The sequence below is a fragment of the Micropterus salmoides genome, unplaced genomic scaffold (genome assembly GCF_014851395.1).
Source record: "Micropterus salmoides isolate LMB-PRFRI ecotype aquatic unplaced genomic scaffold, ASM1485139v1 Ms_hic_scaffold_22, whole genome shotgun sequence".
Lineage (NCBI taxonomy): Eukaryota > Metazoa > Chordata > Actinopteri > Centrarchiformes > Centrarchidae > Micropterus > Micropterus salmoides.
Window position 1 is genome coordinate 708,497 of NW_024041373.1, and position 26,248 is coordinate 734,744.

General features: G+C 42.9%; 1 protein-coding gene across 1 annotated transcript in view; it reads right to left on the reverse strand.

The window, feature by feature from the left end:
• LOC119917745 (rap1 GTPase-GDP dissociation stimulator 1-like) overlaps positions 1 to 13,577 on the reverse strand; it is a 36,489-nt gene extending 22,912 nt beyond the window's left edge. The window contains exons 1-3 of the mRNA XM_038738184.1: positions 13,340 to 13,577; positions 5,212 to 5,316; positions 3,614 to 3,736 (exon numbers count right to left, since the gene is read on the reverse strand). Of these exons, the coding sequence (XP_038594112.1) occupies positions 3,614 to 3,736; positions 5,212 to 5,316; positions 13,340 to 13,352 (241 nt within the window). The 5' untranslated portion in view covers positions 13,353 to 13,577. The remainder of the gene's footprint in view (positions 1 to 3,613; positions 3,737 to 5,211; positions 5,317 to 13,339) is intronic.
• Positions 13,578 to 26,248: the final 12,671 nt, after the last annotated feature.

Genomic DNA, 26,248 nt, shown 5'->3' on the forward strand with positions numbered 1-26,248 from the left:
ATGCTGTCTATACAGAGAAGGCACGACTATCTGGTAAACAACATTCCAATCAGCATCAGTCTCTGGGAGAGGGGACCATCTGCGAACTAAGACGTCCTGGTCTAGCAGGAAAACCACTTTTTCCACACTTGCGTTATCGTTGATACTTACCACACTTCTGAAACAACGCTGCAGTGTTTGATCTCCTCTCTGTGCATTCGCCAGGCGCCCTCGTGTAACTGGAAGTGAATCTGAGCCGGGAGGGTCCTGTGATTCAACCGCCTCAGGCAGGGGTTGCACGTCGGCCTGCTCCTTGGTTCCCACCACCTCAGTTTCCCCTGAAAACATTGGCATGAGTACACTGTCGTTTAAGGAAACATCTGAACTGTCGCACTCATCCTGGAGCAACCGTGTGCGTGCACGAGTGAGCACACAAGCAGGAAACACTGAAGAAGACATATTGTCTGTGGGGAACTTGCCGCACAGAGGAGAATCCAGCACCTCCAACGTGGGCGTCACCTTCCCTCCCGCAATATCATTCCCAGTAGAAGTACAATACTCTGAATGGGTAGAGCGTCACAAACAGCAACAGGAAAGAACCCTGTAACTAAGTCAGATTGAATGTGGATACGGTGCACCGGACGTGGAACGTAACCCATCTCAATGCCGCGGAGCACTGAACCGAACCCACAAGCTGAATGTTCCGAAAAGGGCAATGCCGATGTCAAAATTACTGACTGGGAACACGCAGTATCCCTCAGTACCCGGACAGAGTGCTGATCCAAGGCAGGCCAGTGAGTGAAATGCGTGCTTCAAAAACAAACGGCTTAAAGCAGGCATCCAACTCATCGCATCTGTTACCCTCAATTCTTGTACTGCGCTGAGTTTTAATTAGACCGACGCCTTTAGGCTGGGAAGGGCGTGAAGACTGTTCTTTGCGTTTCAAGGCTGGGCAGGTAGCAATAACATGACCGGCCAGATGACAGTAATAACATTTCCTTTCCTCCTTCTCCCCACCCTGTGTTTTGTGGACAGAGGGAGGTGATACTGGTGCTCTACGTGGTCTTTCAGGGGAGTGAGCGTAAACAGTTTTGTGGATTAGTACATATTCGTCGGCCGTTGTTGAGGCAGCAGCTAGAGTTGTTACCTTCTGCTCATTTAGGTACACAACAATACGTTCTGGCAGGCTCTTTTTAAAATCCTCCACCAGTAACAACTCTCTCAGAGCACTGTAGTTATCAGCAGAACAGGCTGAAGTCCATTTATCAAATAACACACCCTTCTCTCTCGCAAACTCAGTGTAAGTCTGGTTCTGTGACTTCCTATGACTCCTAAATTTCTGCCGGTAGGCCTCAGGAACTCGTTCAAATACGAAGAATGGCAGACTTAACCGACTCATAATCTAAGCTCTCTTCCAAAGAGAGCGCTGCAATGGCTTCCTGGGCCTTGCCATGGAGCTTACACTGGAGCAGTAGTGGCCACACCTCTGTTGGCCACTGCAAGGCAACTGCAATGCGCTCAAATACACTAAAGTAAGAGTCAACCTCAGATTCCCGGAACAATGGCACTAGAGCAATATGCTTGCTAACATCAAAGGCCAGAGAAATTGGACTAGCAGAATTTAGGGTGGAGGAGGCGGATGATATACCTGGTGCAGCAGCAGGCGGTCTTTGCCTCGCCTGGGAGCTTTCAAGCTCGAGCTTCCGTAGCCTTACAGCCTTATCAGCCTCTACTTCCAGCTTTCTGATTTCAAGCTGAAGTTGCATGTGCTGCTGACGTTCCCTTTCTTGGGCCTCAAGCTGGAGACGGGCCAAGCGAACCTTTATACGGGCCCCATCTCTGGAACGAGCACTGCTCTCAGGGGAAGGGTCATAACGTGGCAGCGTGACTGGTGTCTTTAACCCTCCACCGACCTCGTCGTCCCACCTAGAGACTGGTTGTGGCTTAAGGGTCTGCACCCCCTCGGTCTCCGTGGAGCCAGCCACTGGAAGCGTTTCTAACTCTACTGCCACAGGTAATTCAAGCAGCCCTCTCTCCAACAATGTAGCCACAACTAATGGTTTCAGATCCCTTTTTAACATTGTTTTACTTACCGAAATCTGGAGGTGACTTGCTACTTTAACCAGGTCATTTCCTACAGGCGTGAACTTTGTCATGAGTCAGATTTACCAAAAATGACTCCACATCAAAATGCTCAGAAGCCATTGCATCTACACAATCAGCTGTACCAGCTTATCAATTAAGTGTGCTCCCTTACCCTATTCCAATAAATATCCTTTCCCCTGGAATCAATTATTAGATTATCCCGGACGAGCCCCCACTTATGTTACGTCCCGAGGTGTCTAGGGATATAGGGACATAAACATAAACCAGATGTTCTTGGTTTGGAAGGATATTTATTTGAAATAATGCAAGTGGAGCACAAACAGAGGATGGGCCAATGGGTGCTGTGGAAATCAACAAACAATTATAACAAAAGGAGATCCTCAAAAGGAGGATTACTGCTTACAGAGATACTAATAAAACAAAAATAAACCAAAAGCTCACTAGCCTACTGCATTTGAAAAACCCAAAACCCAAAATGCACAGCACCCCTGAACCTTGTGAAAACTAACATAAAACAACTATGGTGTGTGCAAGAAAGGTGTCAGTGATAGCTAAGCTTAGCCCTGGCCCACTCTCTTACCTTCACACAGTGAAACACACAAAGTCAAGACACAAAGTCTAGCACGGGTTACAAAACACTACTATAATCTCTAAGACAGGCATTCCCGAGGCAAGCAACTCAGGTCAGATTGCTGCCCCGAATGGCAGACCCAGCAGGCTTTTAAGCAGGTGGTGGTCGTCACGGTCTCCATCTGATTGGCCCGTAGCATGCCGCACCAATTGAGGGAATGGTAACTGGAAACCCAGGAAGTAGGCGGGACCTTCTCTCCTTGTGCAGCCAATCCTCCGCGTGGGCTTGCACAGCCTGCTCAGCATAACAGATAGCCCACTTGAAAGCACAGGCAAATACAGGTGGGGGCGGTGGCAGCCATAACACTAGGAATTTTGTCCTTAGTGGGGGGGTGGGAGCCCTTACACCACCAACACAAAGCTGGAAAAGGTTTTGCTGATGCTTGGTTGGTTTTGAAGTTGTCAGTGTGTGACAGCTGTTTGGGACTGGTTGGTGGTAGTAATGTATCTCTTCTGCTGTTGTAATTCTTGTTTTGTCATCACCATTTTTAAAAGGAAGATGGGCCAATTACTTTGGTGGATGCCCAAATCTCACTGGCTGAACAAACAAGATGTACCTTGGGTGTGAATTGAACATTTATAATGAGAGAAAAAAATAATATTGATGGCACATAGCCACAATACATATATTCAACATTTTGCCGTAATTCAGCATGAGTATGGCTTTTCAAAAGTGGCTTTTTCCCAGTGTACAACAAGTTAGTCAAGGAGCAAAGGAGATTCATTTATTTTTTCACTCTCATTACTCACGAAAGGCATATAATGTGTGAACTGATTCATGAAACAACATCCAGCTATGTGTCAACATTTTGGCAGCATGGATGAGAAGTCTTGAAAGTGCTCAGAACAATGGAAATTTGAAGAGTTACAATTCCTTATAACTATAGCACTATCCTACCTTCCCGGGCCATCTCTGCCACTACCAGAGCCACCTGGCAGCTCAGGCTGCATTTACTCTGTAAGGCTTGAGCCAGTGTGGGTAGAATCCCGCTGCTGGCAATCTCAACAGCAGCATCTTTCTCTGTGGACACAAATCCATTTATTCAGAATCAAAACAATGGCAGGATTTCCCATCCCTACATTTATTAGAAATATGTGAAGTTAGTTTTGGCTAGTAGTGCTTGTTTATACAGTAAAGCCGTGATGTGACTTCAAGTCAAAAAGAATGTGACTCAGACTCAATGACTTCTTGTCGTTTAAAAATGACACGTTTTGGTGGCCTCCTGACCTTTACTCTACTGCCACCATCAGACTTTCACTTTCACCCAATATATGTGACAGTCTAACAGGCTAATTGTGCCATCCTTATGCAGAATATTGAATGTGAACACAAAATCCAGGCTAATGACATGCACTTTGTTACATATACTGTCTGTGATAGCAAATCTTACATGTTGGTCTGATGTCTAAAAAAGCAATCAAGTTTCTTAGAAAAGTCAATCTGACGAGGTCAGACACTTCTAGAAAGCTATACCAGTACAGACACGGTGGAAGGATTTTTGGGAAGGGCGAGCATCAGATTTTTTGGCACAATAAATTAATAATTTGAATTGCGCTATCAAATATAGGCCTACTCCGCATACCGTTATATAACTAATAAACATATTAGAAAGGCATATAAGTAACATTTAAAACTGTAAGTTATGGAAAGATCATAATGAACATAACAAGTAGTACTCAGCTATTTTGACTTCTAATAGGATTTTATGAGCACAGCTATGCACCTGCACAGACCAGCTTAATAAACAAAACATAGCCCCAAAATAATTCTGACATGACAAAAACCAATTCAGTGCACATGATTTGACCTACAGTCTGTTATAGAGCATTGGCATATAAGACAGCTCTTTGACTCACCATCAAGTTCATTAATGTAGTTAGAGGCCACATTCTCAAATCACTTGTCTGGGTATTTCAGTACCCAAATATCAAGAGTAAGAGTAGTGTAGCCTGTGTTTCATGTTCATCTTGCAGAAGTACGGTGACAAGGGAGGGGGGAATTCATCACTTTACATCATTATTCTCTGCGAGCACTGCAGTTGAATGTAATGGTCCTGTTTTGTCTGATTAGAAGTATTACGAACGATTTATGTTACAGAATCATCATTTTAACTAAGCTAGGCTTTGGCAGATAAATCCAGCAATGTTACATATTCCGTGTATATAGAAAGGGCTTACTGTAGCAGGCTGATGGCTATGACATTTGCAGAGCACATTTATATTCCCCCGAAGACTCTTTTGGATTTAGTGATTCAGTGAGTTGTGCTACCTTTTGGAGCACAGTCTTTTTTTCTAGTAATATATAAGAAATATTTAGGCTGAGCTGCAGATGACAGCTGGCAAAGCAAAAAAAAGTTAGAGCTGAGCTGTGTGAAATAGTTTACTGTTTGATAACCAATTCTGGGATATGGTGACAAACCAGAGTAAATGAATGGAGGTGGAAGGTAGGTCTGTTTGTGTGTGTGGATGTGTGTGTGTGTGCATTACATGACTTACTCTTTTCCAGCAGAGCAGCCAGCACTGTGTCCAAATGAGGCTTGAGCTCCTCCTCAATCAGCTCTGTACTCACACTGATAGCCTTTAGTGCCTCGCTCAGAGAGTCTGCAACACCCACACAAACATACACCACCAACAGCAACAACATGTTAAGATAAGAATATGCCAGTCCTCCTTATCCCACCTTAATAAACACATACATGAATATGAAACCTAAATTAAATCAGCAAATGATCTGTTTCTCCTGTTGTTTGATTTTTATTTATTTGAAGGCTCCCCATTAGCAGGGGTCTTGGCAATCAGCTAATATTCCTGGGGTCCATGATTGACATACTTTACATAACAATTTCTTTAAATTTCATTCATATATATTAAAATCACCTCAATGTATTCTACATTAATCTATTTTTAAAAAAAGAAAAATGCATATAATCAATATAAAGCATTCACGTACAATTCAAAGTATTAGGATTGATATAAAACGGAACACGAACAGTGAGAAACTAGCAAAGAGTTATACCTCCTATGGTTCAGTCTGTCATCTACATACCCAAAAGATTTCTCTCCATATTCTGTTGTTATTTTTTGTGGTAAAGTGTAAGTGAGTAAATTATTCCAGTTTGTTATGGTTATGTAAATGAAAGTTTTTATCTGTGTTATTGTGCAGCTCAGAACGCATCCACGTAACCACAGAAATTCACTCTCAATCCTGCCTGCCTGTGTACAGTGCGAGAGGAGAAGGAGAGACACGGACTGAGAATACTCTGAGCAGTATGCAGGGGAATACATTAGACTACAATATAATAGATTTTGTATATTTGTCACTTTCACCCTGATATACTCACTAGATTTGTTACTAGTAGCTTTTTAAAATTAAAGTCACTAAGACTTTAGATGCAAAAAGGTAGGCAGTGGACCAAACCAAACATATGAGGGGGGAGGACATAATCTTTCAAAACTTGTAGTAGAATGAGAGCAGGCCATACAACCTACCCTACCAAAAATTTAAACCCTTGGTGTTAGCATGAATGCAGGTAAACATCTTGAAAACTGAAAAAGGAAACGGATTTCCACCAATCTAGAAGAATCTTGTTTAGTCTGGCAAGATAGTCTTAAAACATATAGGAAGGGCCGCCATAATGCCAAAGCAGCCTATTACTCATCATTAATAGAGGAAAATAAGGACAACCCAGGATTCTTTTCAGCACTGTAGCCAGTGAGGCATATATTCCAATAATAGAGTTTCTGATCTTTTCCAGAGATCCACTCTCACTTTCACATGTTTTTGTGGACACCTGAGTTATAGACAGCCTTCCAGAAGAACCTGTTGATAGCCCAAATGACAGATAATTGACTTGTCTGTGTTGTTACATCTTAGTGCTGCATTCAACACCATCAACCATCAGATCCTATTACAGAGACTGGAACATTTAATTGGCATTAATGGAACCGCTCTAAGCTGGTTTAAGTCCTATTTATCAACAAATCTTAGCTTGTACATATTAACGATGAATCCTCCAGCCATGCCAAAGTTACTCAAGGAATTCCACAAGGTTCTGTGCTTGGACCAATCCTATATGCTTCCTTTAGGAAATATTATTAGGAAACATTCCATACATTTTCATTATTATGCAGATGACACCTAATTATATTGATCAAGCCAGATGAAACCAATGCCTTAAGGATGTAAAATCCTGGATGACCTGCAATTTTTTGATGTTAAAACTATTATACTTGGCCCCAAACACCTCTGAAACATATTATGTAAAGGTATAGTAACTCTAGATGCATTGCTCTGGCCTCCAGCGCCACCATGAGGAGTCTCAGAGTTATCTTTGCACAGGATATGTCCTTTAACTCCCAAAGCAAACTTCAATCTCCATCCAACCATCATATCTTAAATAGCTCATAGTACCTTACTGGACACTAGAATTATGTCCAGACCAATATGCAGGATCTCTATCCTGGCTAATCAAGGCAGTTTTAATAGATTATAATAGGCTACACAAAGTCTGATCCATTTTCAGTCCTCTGTTTATGACTAAATGTTGTGCTCTGGGTATGCCATCTGTCAGCAACACCATATTGTGCTTCATTAAAATACTGGGACATTTTTTGTTCATGCTGGATTTGAAGAGAGGCTGCCTAAATCCTGTTCAAACCATTCCTTCGACAACATATCCATATATATATATATATATATAGGAAATTATTCATCATTCATTCAACTGTTCATATTGTTATATTGTCACATTGTATATACTTTACCAAATCCACTTACCTCAAGTACATAACACCTGCACATAATACTTATTTATTCCAGCATCCTTTGCACTATGCTCCATCACACTGTATACATGTGTACATGTATGCATGTATGTGTATGTGTACCTGTATATCACATCCACCTCCGACATGTACATAATAATAATAATAATAGCAATAATAATAATTTACTCCTGCATTCTTTGCACTCTGCTAATTGCACTATTTGTCAGTTTGTCTATATTGGTTTTGTTTTTGTTTATAGTGTGTGTTTATATGTGTTCTCTATACTGTTGCCTGTGTCTGATTTTATTATTGTAGTATTGTATAAATAAGCACAGTGAGCTGAATAACAAAACACCATGTGAGGAAAGCTTTGATGGAGGTGGAAAAAAAGTGATTTGACATTTTTAATGTAGGTTAAGCATATGCTACTTTGTGCATTGTGCAACGTTATCTTGTAGGCAAGTCTGAATATTGGATAAGATTGGATTGCATTACTTAGTATTTAAGTCTCTTCTTTATACTCAAATCAACAACCACTTGCACAAGGGATCCCAACGCCATATATGTAATAAGCATCCCAAAGCTAGCATTGTAAAATGTTAGCTTTATTGTGGGTATGTGGCATATATTGTAATACGTTAGCCTAGCATATATGTTTGATCATAGCGGCAATGAGGGAATTTATTCCATAATTTATGTTTATACCTGTCATGATGTGTAGAAAGAACATATAGCAGACATCAAGATGTCTAAGCAAAATACACCTATTAATTTAAAGCCATGCAGACTCTAAATCTAAAAATAATCGAAAACTATGCCGCTTAGTGGTACTACTAATGATAACAACAAATGATGTTAATTATTATCAGGCAAACATACTCACTCATAACAATTGAATCCATATACTTTGGAAACTGCCATGTCTCTACAGCATCGGTTGAGCCAACACATGGTGATTGGTCTCGACAGCTATTGGCAATATAACGATTTATTTATTTGGTATGGATATTTGTGGTCCCCAGAGAATGATGCTTACTAGTTCTGGTGACCCCCTGACCTTTCCTTTAGAACTTTCATCCATCAAAGCTTCCTCCTGAGAAACACATTGTTCCGTGCCTCAGAAGATGAAGCCTAATGTTCATTGTGTAGTGGACCAACAGTGTGGATTTGTGCATTTTATATTAAATAAATTTGGGCTACTCCAAATTCCTCTTCTCTCCCTGGGAGAGAGAAAGGAGGGGGTAAAGATATCAACTTTCAACAGATGGCTGAAGAGACCCAAAGGAAAAGGTGAAAGGTTGCTTCCCCTAAGTGATATTCCCGAGGCAGTGGATCGTAAAACTGGCCACTTGGCAACAGCCAAGATAAGCCTCTCGGTGCCTGACTGTTAAACTGACAAAAGGGACCTTAACCAGTGATTAGCGTTTCCCTGAACAGCCTATCAGAACTCTCCTTAAAAGGGGTCAGGAAACCCTAAACTGCCCCCCCCCCCCACGCACCATGGCAACTGACCTTGCTCTGTGTTTCATTACCTCATCAAAGAGATACTCTTTTTCACGCCTAGATGAGGAACTCCAGGACACCAGAGACACAGACGTGAACTCCCTTATGCAAACAAAGATTGATGTGCAAACATGATAAGCCAGGATATGTGAAAAGGGGACACCTTCTTGAGCTAAAACAGTGTTTCATTATAAACTGCTCTTCAAATAATAATCCTTGCTAAGTTAGTTGTGGTGTTGCCTCTATTTGAGTAGTTATGTTACCATGTTGTTGCTATCTGTTGGTATTATTGCTGAAAAGAATCTAAATAAGATACTTTTGCAGTGTTTCAATTTTCAGCAAGGTTAAGGACACTCCTTCATTTTATGTGTAACCAATGCTTGTTCACAATACTTTCCCACACAATTTTTAGAACTAATGATAAAGAAATGCCATACTATACTCTATTAATTGCCAGCTTGAATTTAAGGCTAAATAACAAAATTTCCCAGTTCCTAAGGAAAGATAGTTTTTGGATTAATCTAAGCTGTCGTAATGTAACCTGAGCTCCCCCAAGTGGACGAAATAAGTATTACATGCCATCATTCTGAAATGCTAACCTTTTAAGGTCTAATTACTGACAATTGTTTTCCTGTTACCAAATGCTTAAACTTAGAACGGTACAACCGTTTGACCATTGAGGTTTGATTGTGGGAAAATATTTGATTATAATACACGCAAATAGATTTTCTTTTCCTTTGTATAGACATATTAAAAGTTTAGAAAGACAGTACCTCGGGAAACCGGAAACGGCCCGCCCTGCGGGAAACGAAGGACTGCCCTCTGGGGAACCACGCCCCAGACACCGAGGTCAGCCCCAGCCACGTGGTCCCGCCAGCATAACAAAGGATGACTTAAACCTGACCCGAGACAGGGTTGGGAAGGCCCCCACTGCAAGTTTCTTTAATAAGCCTCCCAGAGACTGACCCCCGGAGAAATTCCCTGGCAGAGAAAGCGGCTGGCTGACAGCTTCAAGCTGTCCTAAATGAGAACGCACGGACTCTGCCAGTGTGAGGCCGTTTACCAGCAAGCAGTAAGACCAAAACCCTACATTCTGTGGTCAGTGACGTCCAATAGTTGCTAATCCATTTATCTTTAGTCCAGCATATGTAATCTTTAAACCCCTAGACAAATTTAACCGAGTTATCATCTAATTGCATTCATTAGTTGTTGTATGAGTCAAATCCTCCCACAATCGAACCTCCATTCTCATTGTTCCCATTGTTTATTTCTCTGATGTATTTAACCACCTTTTTATATCACCTTAGTTAGTTAATAAATTCACTGTAACCAAGGAATTGTGTGTATTGCCTACTTCTAAGTCCCTGCCAAGAGAATTGACCCTTTAGATATGAGACTGACTGATTGATTTAAGATAATTGAGCGATTATTAACTAACTGATCACTGGTGAATAATTGTATAATTATTAAAAGCTACCTAGAGGTCCGGAGACTCTAGGTTAATAACAACTCCGGTGGTAACGAGAGATTTATAGATTAATATTTTCTGAATATTAAAATTCATAATTGGGTATTCTCATAAATTTATTAAAAATCATATGTAGTTTAGACCTGCAACAATTGTGACCCCCTGACCTTTCTCCTAGTGCCACCATCAGGTCCTGATTTCACTTATTTACAAGAAATATCCAAATCTAATGGGCAGATTAGTGTGAAATATGCATTTCATTATAGTACATTCATACCCCTCAGAAAAGGAACTTTTTTAAATTTTGATGGAATGTGATGGGCACAAAGTGATTGAACTCTTTTCATGACCCCATGATCTTTCCACTAGTGTCACCTTCAGTACCAATGTCACCGTTTTAGTGATTTAGAGATGTTTGGGGTAAGCCTTCAATCTTAGACTGACTGTCTCCGTTTAGAATGCAACACACGTGTCCTCCGGATCCTAATGTGCCTTTTGAGTCTAGCTTCCAGTAAGATGGCTACACACATTTAGGCCAGCAAAGAATGCCTTGGTATAGCATAGCAAAGGGATAAATATTGTACACCAAGAGGCTGTCTGGAGATTTGGTTTGGTACTACACTCTGCTGTGGCAATTCTCTCTGGCTAGGCTTCAATAAACAATGCTGTGTATGACATCCTGAGATTCCTGATTCTTCATCAAGAGTTGATTAGATCACAAGAATTACCTTCACAGTGTGCCCTTTATGTCATAAGGTGAAAAGTAACGGTGTGGGGGTTGTAGTGGTGGAGGAGTTTGCCTCTGTAACAGACCTGCAGTTAACACTTGCCTTTTCATTAACAGTAACCACAATCTTTAGCCAACCTTAGGCAAGTGTTTTAGTTGCCTTACCTTAACAATACTTTAACCATGATTAATTTGCCATAACCACAGCCTTTCCCTAACTTTAACCATAACTTAGTTGCCATGGGCAGAAATAGAAAGCGAGAATAATGTTGTCAATGAAAGGAATCCCATGTTTTGTACAATTGTCCAGTGTCAATGTTCTTTTTTGGTCAAAGGGTTGAATACACTAATCACAGCTACTGTAGCCTGATTAGGGTATATTAATCTGAAACATCTTTCTTCCACTATTGGCATGGAATAAAGCTCAGGCAGAAACCTTAAGAGCTACTTACACAAATGCACATACATTTGAATGCATTATATACAAACACACACGCGCAGCGAAGAGAGACCTGCAGATAGTAATCACCCCAGCTAATCCCTTGTAAGTCGAATGAAAATAGCCTGAGTGGAGGGGGCTATCAAGCTAATACACAGCCGACTACGTCAGGATCTAACCCCCAGGTCCTTCTGTGTGCATGTGCTTCTGTGTGTATTTTACAAGAGAGCAGGCGACCACTTTACTAATCAGTCCCACAGAGTGCTGTGTAGGAGTCCCCAGGGTGCTTATTACAGATGCTTCAACTGCACTGCATGTTTCCACATATACAAACGTATACTTACAATAACATAGGTATATGCAGCGGGCGGACACATTACTTGGAACAACTGTTAATTCTAATCCAATGCACTCCAGCAATAAATCCCATCACAGTGAAACGTATTATCTAATATTATTATTAGAGCTGTGCCTGTGTGAGAGCTGTTGATTCACCTCTATGATCATTTTTTGAAGTTTTTACATTTATGATGCTGCTTACGGGGTTCATGCCACAGATCAGCAATTAATAAGACAAATCTGCAGCAGCAGTGGCTTCAGATGGGTCTGGGTTGTTGCGTGGTGGTGTTTCTTCGGCTTGTAATGCATGACAGCTACTGGCCACTGAATAGTTTCTGTCCCTCCACTCTTGAGCTAAACAGTGCAGTCTTATTTCCCAGTGATACAAACAGCTTGGTGTTCCTGGAAATGTGAAAGTGATGTCGTAGAGTGGAACAACTCTAAGCCTTGCCTTAAAAACTATCCCTCTTTTGAGACAGCAGGGAGTTTCATATATTATTGCACTTACTTAATAATGGTACGTGAAATGCAAAGTTTGTGTTGTATAATTAAAGATAAATGAAATGTGTTTTCACGGGGATGCCAAAATCGACAACAAGCCTGTACCACACCACACCAAAAACTGCAAGAAAAGGTATGTCATGGGGACTACGCCTCATACGCAGCCCCATTTTTTCACCTACTGGCTGCACTCAGGAGATACTTGGGGGAAGCACTAGTCTGTCATAGTTACTGTGTCAAGGTTCAGCTCTATGATAAATTTTGAGGCCAATTGCTGTTTACTTTTTTGTCTTATTTATTTTTGCCTTCATTGCAACACAACACAGAGACATTGCAGCTGACCCTCAGAGAAGAAGTGCACTGGAGAAAGAGGCTGAGACAAAGAGAACAGGAGGGAGAATGGAACGTCAAATTAAAAAATGAATTTGAACTGTGAAATTAAATTAGGTGATTGTATTACAGTTGTGTGTAGTAACTATTTCACTCACTAATTTGCAAGTTATCCTGTGATATTTCACTTTATATATTTGATCTATTATAGTTTCATAAATATTCCATGGTAAATTTAATAATTTGGTAGTAAACAGTATATACATTAGAGAAAATACATTTTAAAATAAGTATATTAAATCATTAATTTAGAATATTAAACACAAGCGCTATCTATCTGTCTATCTATCTATCTATCTGTCTATCTATCTATCTGTCTATCTATCTGTCTATCTATCCCTCATACACATTCAAATGCACACGTTCACATTCCCTGGTGTGTGATGCCTATAGTCCCATAACCACAGCTGGTATTATACGTCATCACTCATATGAAACCATGTACACACCCACACACACACTAAGGGATGTTAGATATGGAGCTACTCACCGGTATCTGTCATGGCTGCTGCGGTCGGCAGGCTCTCTGCTGGCTGGCTTATTGCCTCTGCCTGTATGTGTATGTGTGTGTATGTATATGTGTGGGTATGGGTGTGTGGCTAGCAGAAAAGCTACTCTCCCTCCTTAAGGTCAGGTGTACCCCAACTCTATCTCTCCCTCTGTCTCTGTTTTTCTCTAAGCCTTACTCTCGCTCCCTCAATCCCATTAGCCAACTCTCTCTCTCTCCCTCTCCCTCTCTCTCTCTACATGCAGCCCATGTCTCTGGATCTCTCTTGCACCTCCCTGCCCCCACTGCGCTTGCGTTCTCTCTCTCTGCTCATTTGCTCTTTTCATTCTCTCTCAATTCACAAATTCAAAAAAAGCCTTATTGTATGGAAATGTATGGAAACAGTACGCCAAAGCATATACTGTATATAAGAACATTAGGATCAACAAATACAATAATAATAAAATAAAGAAATAGATTGATTGTTTCTTGAAATTTTAAATTATTGGAAAAAAATAAAGGCTGTTTTACAGAAAGATCAAATGAAATAATATTTATCTATGGAAAAGACAATGTCTGAAGCCTGAATGTCTGATAACAAATGCAAAGCAATTCAATGAGGGTATAGAACATTTATGAAGGCCTAAGAAAAGTTGCAGCAGTCGGGGCTTGGTAGGGAGAAATAGTAGGCTAGTTACCTGGATGTAACTCCAGTTCTATGAGCATGTGCATAGCAATTTAACCCCTGTTGTGTGCATGCGCAATCTGATGTGCAGCATGGCCCTCTGCAGCATGCAGATTTAAAAAGAAACATTTTGTGGACATAAAAATTAAGGTAATTTTGTCCATGGCAAGAGTCTCGCCAAGATCCCGGTCACTCTGGCTTCGACTTGTCTTCTTAAAGACGCCCCTGCAATGCATCCCGAACAGGGCACCCCAGGCTTCAGAGGCAGCTGTGAAAACTTCTGATGGCGCTTTCAGAACAAAAGCGAAGTGAACGTTGTGGACGGTGCGTTTACATACAAAGTCAATGCAAAGATGCAGAGAGCCGCGATTTCCTGTTGGGCAGTGCAGAGGGGGGCGCTGCTGGCGACGCAAAGTCCTTCACGTGAGTTGAAAATTTTCAACTCGAGCGAAAAAGTCGCTTACTCACAGGAGGAGCTCAGAGTTAACTGCTTTCATTAAAATAGCTTTTACTTTAGCTTTTAGGATTACAACATTGATTTATCTTCACTCGAGCTTATCAGCAGCAAGTTTCCGTGCACATCCGCCACCCAGAGCTCTGCTGGCATAGCCTCGATTGATCCGAGCTCCATTCAGAAAACAAACATTTTAGAAGTTGTCCTGCTGACTTGCGCTGCTCCCCGTACACTTCCCCGTTCTTTAGCAGCTCTCCGTCGGCCAGCAGGTTGTCATTACACCGCTTGCCAGGTCCTCTCCAAATAACGCTCCGAAGCGGTGACGTTTGGACAATCTCACTGCTGAAAGGCTTTCGCAACATTACGTCAAGCGAATTTCTCGCCCCAAGTTGAAAAATTTGAACTGAATGTCGCAACAAACGCCTCTTTTGCGCCGCCCAGAGCAAATTCACAGGAATTTGCGGCTTTGCATTGACTTTGTATGTAATCAAGCCGCCCAAAACGCTGGATTCGCTTTCAATGTGAACACACCTTTAGTGTTCTAAGTTTTTATAACGGTGACCTTAATTGCCTATCGTCTGTATGCTGTTAGTTTCTTAATGACTGTTCCACTGGTGCGTGTTCATTAATTGTTTATGGTTAATTGACCAAGCATGAAGACTTTACTTACAGCTTTTACAATAAAGTTCTGTAAAGTTATCTGGAATTTTACAGAATTATCTTTAAAATCAGTGTCCTGAAAAAGGGCCGTTTCTTTTTTTGCTGAGTTTATATACATAAGAACTGTAAAGAGTTGGTACTCACAAGGATAGCAACTCTAGTTGCCCTCCCTCGCCTCCTGCCCACACAGATACACAAACAACCATAAAGCTGTTCACCGGCCCAACCATTCATTTACTGGCTTTTGTCACACCCCCAGCAGGGAGAAGTGTTCTTGTGTCACGACTCCCTGCTTTGTATTTCAGCTTCAGCTTCTCTCTCTCTCTGCAGCTGATGATCAACTGATGAGCTTTGAATAGATTTAGAGCGTATTAGGGAGGAGGGAGTAAAGGCAGTGAGAGAGACAACAGAGAGAGAGAGTAGTGACGGGGGGAGGATGGGGATTTCAATGGGAAGGAGATGAGAGATAACCACAGTCAGAGGCAGGAGGTGAGAATGAAACAGAGATGGAAACTCTTGGACAGTAGTCCATTTAAAATATAATTAAAATTTATTGCCTTCCTCCGTTGAGTTTAGCTTACTTAGATCTTACAGTATATCAGTGTGTTCTGATTAATCACCTTCACAATTTAGTGCAGTTGTAATGATATAGCTTTACACTGTTTTACCCCTTACTCAGGTCTGTTTCAGTCAATTAGGGCAATTTCTTATCCTTCATATAGTCAATATTCCTTTAAGCATCAATCCAAGGCCCTGTTTGCTGTCTATGTGATTTCTTTGGATTAGATACAACATTTCCTTTGATCACTGTGATCTGTTTCCCCTCATCCCCATGATCTGGTGACAGTAATGCACAACTTCTTGTAACATAGAGAACGTCTCAGGTTACGTTTGTAACCCTTGTTCCCCGAGAAGGGGAATGAGACACTGCGTTGGTGACGATACTATGGGAACACCTCTGGGCGTGGCAGGGCTGAAATCATGAATTAAACTACTCCAATCCTATTGGCGTTGCTAGAACAGTAGCGTGTGACGGCGTAACTGGAGGCGTATATAAGCATGCTGGCACACTGGACACATTAGCTCTTTGCTATGAAGCAAGGCACTCCAGGCGGGGTGAGGTGTGGCGGACTGACGCAGTGTCTCGTTACATACGTAATCCAAGACGTTCCCCTTCGAGGGAACGTGAACTGTGTCGGTGACGACACTATGGGAACGAGAATACCCACTATTCCACGCCTCCGCCTGCCCCCAGCGTGCAGTAACACGTAAGCACGACTAAGAGGAGAGCGCACGGGTGCCGGGTGCAGAAGGAAGGTCCAGACTGTAAAACCGGATGAAAGTGTGAGGAGTGGCCCAGCCAGCTGCCTCACACAAATCCTGGAGCGAAGCCCCTGCGAGGAGGGCCCTAGAAGCCGCCATGCCTCGAATAGGTGAAGGTAACCCGCGCACCTGATAGGCCAGGGAAATAGTCTGAACGATCCAGTTGCTGATTGTGTGTTTGGAAGCGGGGAGCCCAGCCTTGGGGGACCCGAAACACACCAGCAACTGGTCTGCTTTCCTCCACCGGGAGGACCTCAGAGTGTAAATACTCAGCACTCTGACCGGGCAGAGCAGATGAAGTCTCCCGTCCTCCGCCGTCACATGAGGTGGGGATGAAACGCCTGCAGCACCGTAGCCTGGGGTGCAGGATGGCTCTGACCCTCCCCGGGGAAAACTCCAGGCATCAAGGAGAAACCGAATGTGCCTGGAGATCCCCCACTCTCCTCAGAGAGGTGATAGCGAGGATAAAGGTCATCTTAAGGATCAGGTGCTTGGCCTCAGCCGACTCCAGGGGTTCGAAGGGGGACTCAGCCAGCGCTTCGAGAACCACTGCCAGGTCCCAAGTGGGAACGAGTCACAGGTCTCATCCTCCGGGCTCCACGGAGGAAGCGCACGACCAGTGGAAACCTCCCCAGAGGCCCATCCCTCAGAGGGGCATGGAACGCTGCCATGGCAGCCACATACACCTTGAGTGTGGATGGGGAAAGGCCAGCAGAGAAACGGTCCTGGAGGAACTCCAGTACCATAGTCACCGGGCAGGTAACTGGGTCCACCGCCCGTTCTCTACACCAGGTGGCAAACACCTTCCACTTCAGGCCGTGCGTCCTTCTTGTGGACGGGGCTCTGGAGCTGAGCAGCGTCTCGACTCCTCATAGGGACCTGCCACGGCGGACCCTCCGGGAGCGATATTATGTCCAAGAACCACACTCGGGTCGGCCAAAAAATAGTAGGCTGACACCGTTCTGACGGACCCACTCCAGAACCTCCGGGAGCAGAGCGACTGGAGGAAAAGCATACAGACGCAGCCTTGGCCACGTCTGCACCATGGCACCCCCTCTCGCCTACTGACAGGGAATTGCTGCTTGTAACCCGTATCAGACGGAGCGGATTTCCCCTCGGGGAGAATCCCTTGGATTTTAACCACCACTGAAGGGCTCTCATGTGCAGCAGGCCAGAAGGTATTATACTGGACGCTGCTGCCATGGGACCCAACACCCTCTGAAAGTGTGTCACAGTGATGGTGCGGCCTCGTTGCACTCTGGTCACTGTGGACAAAATGGACTCAACGCGTGCAGGAGACAGGTGGGCCTGCATAGTCGTTGAGTCCCACACCACCCCTAGGAACGAAGTCCGTTGGGCAGGCGTCAGCACGTTATTCTTCACGTTGAGCTGCAGCCCCAAACGCTGAAGGTGGGCGAGGACGACATCTTGATGCCGAACCGCTAACTCTCGAGACTGGGCCAGAATGAGCCAGTCGTCGATGTAGTTCAATATGTGGATGCCCTGGAGCCTCATCGGGGCCAGAGCTACATCCATACACTTGGTGAACGTGCGAGGGGAGAGTGCTAGGCCGAACGGAAGAACCCGATACTGGTACGCCACGCCCCCGAAGGCGAACCTCAGGAACGTCCTGTGAGAGGGACGGATGGAGATGTGGAAATATGCGTCTCGCAGATCTATCGTGACAAACCAATCCTCGGATTGGATGTGACTGATGATGGTGGGGATGGTGAGCATCTTGAACCTGAATCCCCTCAGAGATAGGTTCAGGGACCGCAGATCTAAAATTGGACGCAACCCTCCGTCCTTCTTGGGAACTACAAAGTACCGGCTGTAGAACCCGGACTCCTTGACTGGCAGGGAAATAAGTTCTGTGGCCCCTTTCTCCAGCAGAGAGCGAACTTCCAGACCACTTCCAGATCGGGGGGGGGGGGGACCCGGAACTGCAGCCTGTAGCCATCCACTACAGTGCACAGGATCCCCGGGGAAATGTTCGCAATGCTTCTGCGAAATCCCCCCGGGCCCGCCGAGACTGAATGATGGTCCTCAGATCCATCTTCTCGGGGGGCTGTGGGCGAGAGCGCCGCCTCGTGTCCCAGGTTTGTTGAGGGGGACCAGGAGAAGCGACGCTTCGCTTCTGGCTCCAGCGGTAGGAGAGAAACGAGGGCTGAGCTCGTCTCTCTTCAGCCGTCGCCATCCTGGACCCAGAACGGCGGCTTGAGGGATGACGCAACTCATTGTGTAAATCAGGAAAGAATGGGCAGGACCGGCGTGGGGGCGGCGCGTGGTGCCGCAGAAAACGCTCATTTAGTTTACTGCCAGCCCGCCTTTAGTTCATCATAGCTGGGCGCAGACTGATGACGTCGGCCCGGCTCCCGGAAGTCATCCTCCATGACACTAAGCACGTCAAACTCGTCAGAGGCAGGGCCTCGCAATGGCTGCAAGCAGCCTCGAGAGCTGCCTGGGCATGCGGCATGTGGCATCCCCAGACAAGCCTGCTGAATAGAAAAAAGCTAATGTTTCCGGTGTGCCAGCATCATTATATACGCCTCCAATTACGCCGTCACACGCTACCGTTCTAGCAACGCCAATAGGATTGGAGTAGTTTCATGATGATTTCAGCCCTGCCACGCCCACAGGCGTTCCCATAGTGTCGTCACCGACGCAGTTCGAGTTCCCTCGAAGGGGAACTATAGTTCTCATTATGGTTTTAGTCAGGCCTTTTCGTCCCAGCTCCAACTTGTTCCCTGCCACCAAAGAGAGATACCACATTTCCCCTGTGCTTGTCTTCATTGGCTTCCAGTATGGTGTAGAATTGAATGATTTTAGGGTGGCATGGCTCAGGAGGTAGAATGGTCGTCTAGTAATCAGAAGGTTCCTGGTTCTATCGTGGCTCCTCCAGAGAGAGTGTCACACTGAAACCCTAACCACCTTGCATGGCAGCATCTGCCACCAGTATATTGTGTGTGTGTGTGTGTGAATGGATTGTTGATTTGGGGAGTTTTTTTGATGTAATTGTGGGATTAAGTGAAAACTGCAAGGTAAATTTGTTTTTTTAACTTTCGAATTATAGTTAAATCATTAAACAGTCCCTCCAGGATTTCACGGACCTAACCCCAACCATGTAAAGTTTTACCTTCGCTCTGTGTCATGTGTGTTAAGCTGCTTTGAGAGGCACACAGGTTTTATCAGAAATCTTCATCTGCCATGGACCATGGGCAGAGGGCGCTCCTCTGACAACTCAGTATATGGTGCTACACATACATAGAATTTCATGCCCAGCTGGGTCCATGTATCATCCGATCATTCAGTCATTCCATTAAATCTGGCAAACAAAAACCGGAAAGGGAGGTCAGATTTTAGTTTTCGTTCCCTGCTCATCTGCCTGAACGTGCCTTAGGCATGATTGTGGTGTCCGAACAATAATGCTGCGATGATGTGTTGAGAAGAAATCCGCTTGACACTGTTCTTGATCATAAAAGTTTATTACATCAAGGAGTTCAGCATCAATTACAAGCTCTGCAGCAGCTTGGAGAGAGACCCAGCCCGACGGCCACTCTGTCTCTCTGTACATCAAACACAGCTTATATAGGACATGTTTAGGTATCTGTTAGACACCATATAAGGGTCTGAGGCACCAATCCATATAAGGGCACAGTTCTATAGAATAAGTGTAAACATCTGTTAGACACCATAGAAGGGTTCAGTCCCTACATAAACACCGACCTCTGCTCTCCCTTTAAAAGGTCACTAATCCTCTATCCAGCTGCTACAGTGCTATGTTAAACTGTTATGGTCAAATGCACATATGTTATACACTACATGATGCAAGCAGGCATTAGGACTGCTGATGTTGCCAAGACTACATTGCAATGTCTGTACTGTGAGATGGCTAAGAAAGCACTACAGGCAGTGGCAGACCAAATATGACAACACCTGGACGGGACCACAGGGCCACACTAGATGGTTACTTTTGATTTTGAGCCCTCCTTTATTCAGGGACACATTTTTCCATTTCTGTTACTCGCATATCTGTAAACTTTGTTCTATATACTGATCACAATGCTGAGTTCCCATAGAAACAAGCACCACCACCATATCTGAAGACTAAATTGAATGCCTTCAGATGCATTACCACTAATGGCCACTCAGTGGCTCCAAAATATCACTGGCAGCATATATCAAAAAGGGCCACATTCTGTCTCAATATCCAGAGTCAAGCATTTTTCTGTAAGCAGTCAGCCCTAACAGGCAGTGGCATCTCTGGTAACCTTCTTTTCTGCACAACACCAACACTTGTTCAACACAGTTACATTACAAAAACATCATAGTTTTTTAAACTGCTTACACACAAAATCTTGACATGTCACACGATTTTTGAAATCTCTCACTCAAAGAGCAACACCTCATCTCAAATCCCCAAAACCATTAGCTATTTCTCAGCCTTTCACTCAGGTTTCAATTGCATATAACACTTTTTTCAAAACACTATACACTCTACCTAAGACACAAACATCTAACAGGAAGTGACTTGCTTTCCTTTTCAAACAACTAATCAAAATGCTAAACTTCTTCACTAGGTCACACAGCCACTCCTCACATGAGCAGACACTAACTGCTGAACTGATCACTAACCAATCACTGCTTTAGTATACAGTAGACCTATAAATAGGTCAAAGGTCAGATTACCTGTTTTGAACAATGGATGCCAACAATGGACAGAGAGCAAGGGGAGTATGAGGGAGAGGCAGGGGACCACAACAAGGACAAGTCCAAGGAGGAAGAGTTGGAGGAGGAGGAGGAGGAGGAGAAAGGAATTGGAAGAGGATGAGGGGCAAAGAAGAGAAGAAAGGAGAGCCATCTCTGATGAGATCAGGGCCACACTTACTGATCATGTTGACAATGAGAGAAGCTGGACTGAGAGTCCAACAGAACAAGCTGCAACAATCTATTGGTTATTTCACCAGTACAGTATTGTAATATAAGTATTCATTTTTGGCAATAAAAGTAAAAATTATACTTTGGTTACTGTATATTTGGTTTACATATGTTCATGGTTTCCTTTTCTTGTATGCTGCTGTATCCAACACTTAGCTACTGTTACAACTGTAATGTTTTGCTAAATAAATATTTGCAGTTTCAACATTGCATTGGTGTTCACAGTGCACTTAGCAGATTAATTTCACTCTACAACATTGTATGGAAATGTACACATAAGCCTATGAAAGACAAAAGAGCTTTCGATTTAGAACAGTGTGTATATGGTATATCCAGTAATTTAGTATTTTTAAAAAAGGGTTTGCCATCTGATGCAAGTGCTTTATTTTGGAATGTGTTTATGGCATTTTGAATGCAGTGTTTCATTTTGAGGGACGTTATGAGGCATTTAGCATTTTCTGTGAGCAGTTTTGGGAATAGTGTGTAGAGCTTTGGAAGAAGGAGACATAGTTTTGAAAACGTGTATAAGCAGTTGTAAAAAACTGTAATGCTTAAATGCATTTTTTGTCCCCTTGGGGGAAGTGGAACTCCACCATAAGCTGAAAGCACATTCTTCTCTGACATACTGACCCCATCTTCAAGTGGTATTAACATGCAGTCTGTATCTGGATAAGTCATTTGGGCAATGATATCTTATTACATGCCTTATCTCAAATCTGCGACTCTGGTTTGGGTTTAGATCTCAATGCAAATTGGGTAGGGATGGCTGGTGGACAGAGTGTGTCTCAGGTTAATCTCACTGATCAGATGACCTTGCATTTCATAGTGATCAAAAATAAAAGAAAGAAGAAAATGTCACAGTTGGTAATATTTCTTAAATGAAATGGTTTACATAACACATTGGATCCATTGTTGATATGGAAAATATTGATTAGTGCTGCTTTTAAAAACATGTACGTTTCAGTGCATGTCTGTTCGGTTGGAAGCCCCCCAGCCTTCACAGCCAGCAAACCCAAAGGTGACATCACATGTTTTTCTATCATCTTCCATTGCCCTATCATCTTCTTCCCCGTCCTTCCTCTGTCTTCTCTTTTAGGAAACTGTGTTAATAAAGACCATGAATCACTTTTTATATAGAATTCAGTCCTCGAGTCTGTATGTGTTTATAAAAATTCTTTCTGAAATCTTGTTTGTATAAAAGCTATGAAAATGTGCTACTTAAATTATAAAAGCTTGGGGTACGGACCAACAGAACATCACAATGGAAAACAAGCTATTAAATAAAACAAGTAACTACATTAATGCACAAATCAATAGTGAAGTTTTTAAGCAGTGCTCACCACCAGAGGAGGCAAAGAGTGAGGGAGGTCAGGTCAGGGATTTTTTTGGCTGTTTCTGCTCTCTACAGCGGGGGGGGGGGTTATCTTTTATCTGTTCATGAGGGCAGTTAACAGGACTGGCCCTCCATGTGGTGGTCACCGCCATAAACCCCCACCCCACTCCAGCACTGGGCTTACATCCAGTTTCATCATCTGGAGATCAGCATGATACCAAGGCATGACGTAACCCTGCAGCTCGTTCCAAATGGCCTGAGAAACTTCAGGTGAGGCAGTGCATCATCAGGTTAGCAGTGGTTCTCAAACGTTTTCATGTCAAGGACCCCTAAACTGACATTCAATAAGATTTTGTCCCAGGATGGCCCATCTGATAGGATTTTGGCTTTCAGATGTTTGAAACCCATGACCAGTCATACATTCTGTCATTGTGTTACTCATGGATGGAACTAAATATAAATCCCCCTTTTTGTTGGGGTCCCCCTGGAACCCACTCAAGGACCCCTGGGGGTCCCCGGACCCAACTTTGAAAACCACTGATCTAATGAAGGAACGCATATCTAAATAATGTGGACATCCTAAAAGGCTTAAAGGCAAAAACATTTCACTTTGGGGGAAAATGCCACTACAAGAACCGTATGAAATGTGTAAAATAAAGAGAATTTGATCTAATTTTGATGTGTGTATTTATGTGCTTGTGTGTGTATTTTGCATCTAATAGCCAAAAAATAGCCAAATATGACCGTATAAATTGTCCATAATTAGCTTTGCTGGTTGAGTTTGACTTTAAATTCTAGAGCATGATCGTCATGTGACTGGGGGCAGTGAGAATATGAGGAAATGTAATTAGCGGGGAATGTTATCTATGTTCCCAGGGTCATCAGGGCATCAGTTAGGGGTTTAATTTAGTGGACCCTGACTTTAGTTGATAAGGTCACAGTACTGAAAATAAAAACCCTGTGTTTCCAATTATTGTTAATAATTAGACTCTGCTCTGGTTGAATTTGGGTGGAGCTATGATGGAATTACATGAAGTCACCAAACTTCACAAACCAGTAATAATGATAAAAGGTTTATTTATATATTGTTAAGTGACAAATCTTATGTGAGAAGTCCGATGGGATAGCCAGCAGCAACAATCGAGCACTAAGCTTTTAAATTACATTTTGTTGTTGCATGATCCTTGAATAAGTAAATCCAAGCAATAAAGAATCACAGTTCAATCCTTAGGAATCCCCAAATGTTGCTTATGCTCCTCATTCTAATGATGACTGTGTATAACTTGAGTTTTGTGTTTTCTCTTATATTGTCGTAGGTGTGTTTTTGTTTCTTATGGTGACTGCATGTTTTTATGTATGTTTGTATGGCATGTCTTATTATGAAACTGAAGGCACATTTTCACATTGTAGAAAATAAAGATAATTAACAGGTTGAATAAGTAAGTTTAAGGCATATTTAAGTGGCCAATTCTCTACATTTGAAGAAAGGCAAATCTGAGGGATTCAATTATGTGATTAAATGAATCCAAGCCAATATTCAGGGTTATGCAAATCAATTTTCATTTTGACAGGATATTTATTCCCTGTATATGTGTGTATATAAAATTTACTGTTTGAATGCCTGATAGTTCATGCTTCACAAAGTGTAGCAACAGTAGTGAAAATTAACTCATTAAGTACAGCACCTAAGCACATTCTATTTACCATTTGAAAGCAGCCACTCTGACGCCTAATGTGTAATTAGAGTTTTGATACTTTAAGTACATTTTGCTAATACTTCTGTAGATTATGAATGTAAGACGTTTACTTGTACTGGATTATCTTTACATCTTTACAATACGTTGTATTGGTGCTTTTACTATATACAGGATCAGAATCCGTCTTGCACTGTTTAGCATGCTGCACTGTAGACTGGAGCTCCAGCAGTTGTCCACCTACCCACGTGCATCAACTGTCAATCAATAATGTCTAAAAATCTTTAATGGGCATGGATGAAGAACACTACAGTAGCAGTGCAGTTGGCTGGTTAAAACGTGGACTTGTCTGTGACTTGAAATGGATAATTTTGTGAATATGAAACTTTTAGGCTAGTTGACCGTTTTAACAGTCTAATTACCTAATGCAACACAGTTGAGACATTTTGTCTACTCTTCTGGCTAACCAAGTTACTACAGCAGACAATCTAATTGTGCTCAGGTTTCATAAGTATACTCCACGGGCTCCTTTGACGCATCACTTTGCACACACACTTCCCATTCTAAGTTGTGTAATCAAAGGCTCTGATGGTCTGGTTAGAGGGAATAATCCTTTGGACTAATAGCCTAATTGTTTAACAACTTTTGATTAACTTAGTGTATTGCAACGTGAAGACATGTCTTAAAGGAGATCTCCACTGATTTACACATTGAAGTCTGTTTCCTGGTGTTGGGGAGTGCTAGCCCACTAATGTAGTTTTCAGCGGCCACTAGCGGTGCGGTTTTAAGATTGCAACCAGGTATGTGCTTGTCCGCGTGCTCGCTTGAACTCATGAGCGAGCATAATCCAAAACACAACCACTTTCATACAGAAATCCTGCAACAAACGCAGAAACACCAGCATGCAGTATGTGACTTTTCACACGGACATGTTCAGGTTCTGTTACTTCTCGGCTCAGAGGCAGATCAACACCAGCTCTGTACCTTTCATTCACCGGAATATTGGCACAGTACTCCCGAAAAAAAGCAATAGACAGGCAGGGAGACAGCTTCACACAACATGCTGGAAACTCAGGTAAATCCCTACTGCAACGTTATAGTATAATTTTATCAGCTGCAGGTTGAACTACTCCATACTCGTTACATGATCACGGTACATTTACTGCATTTAGCTGACGTGCTAAAGCGTTAGCTCGCCTGCTGCTTTCAGTAACTATCTTTACTATCTGTGTAACTTTCAGCGGAGGCTCAGCAATGTCAGCACAGCTACATGTATTGGATGATAACGAAATGGGCAGTGAGCTGGACTGAATATTATAACAAGACTGTGTCACACTTTATAACAGTTAGACCGCAGTAAGTAACTTTACTGTAGTGTCAGTGCATGGCTCTTCCTCTGGGCTGTTGTCGCTGTTTTGTTGCAATATTGTATATTATGTGGGTCACGTTAGTTACAGCTTTGGGGGGATGGAAAAGCTGTGTACCCGAGTATCGGTAAAACCACAATAAATCTAAATTGAATGTTACGAAGCAAACAGCAGCAGGTCCGCTGCATCACTATAGGCTAACGTTAGTAAACAAATTGCTCCACATTTGCTTTTTACCGTTACATCCTTTCTTCCAGGCTAAATCAACAGTGGTACACAGGATAGTAGCATGGGTCCCGTTAGTTGGTGAAGCTATGTGGAAAGCGATACAACTTTGCACCGGATAACATAAGCAACTGCTCGAATTTCTCTGTTTCTCCAGCTTTACTAATGCTCACTTTGTTCTTACTCAACATAATCTGAACCTGTTTGGTCTGATGGGCTTCAGCACATAAACC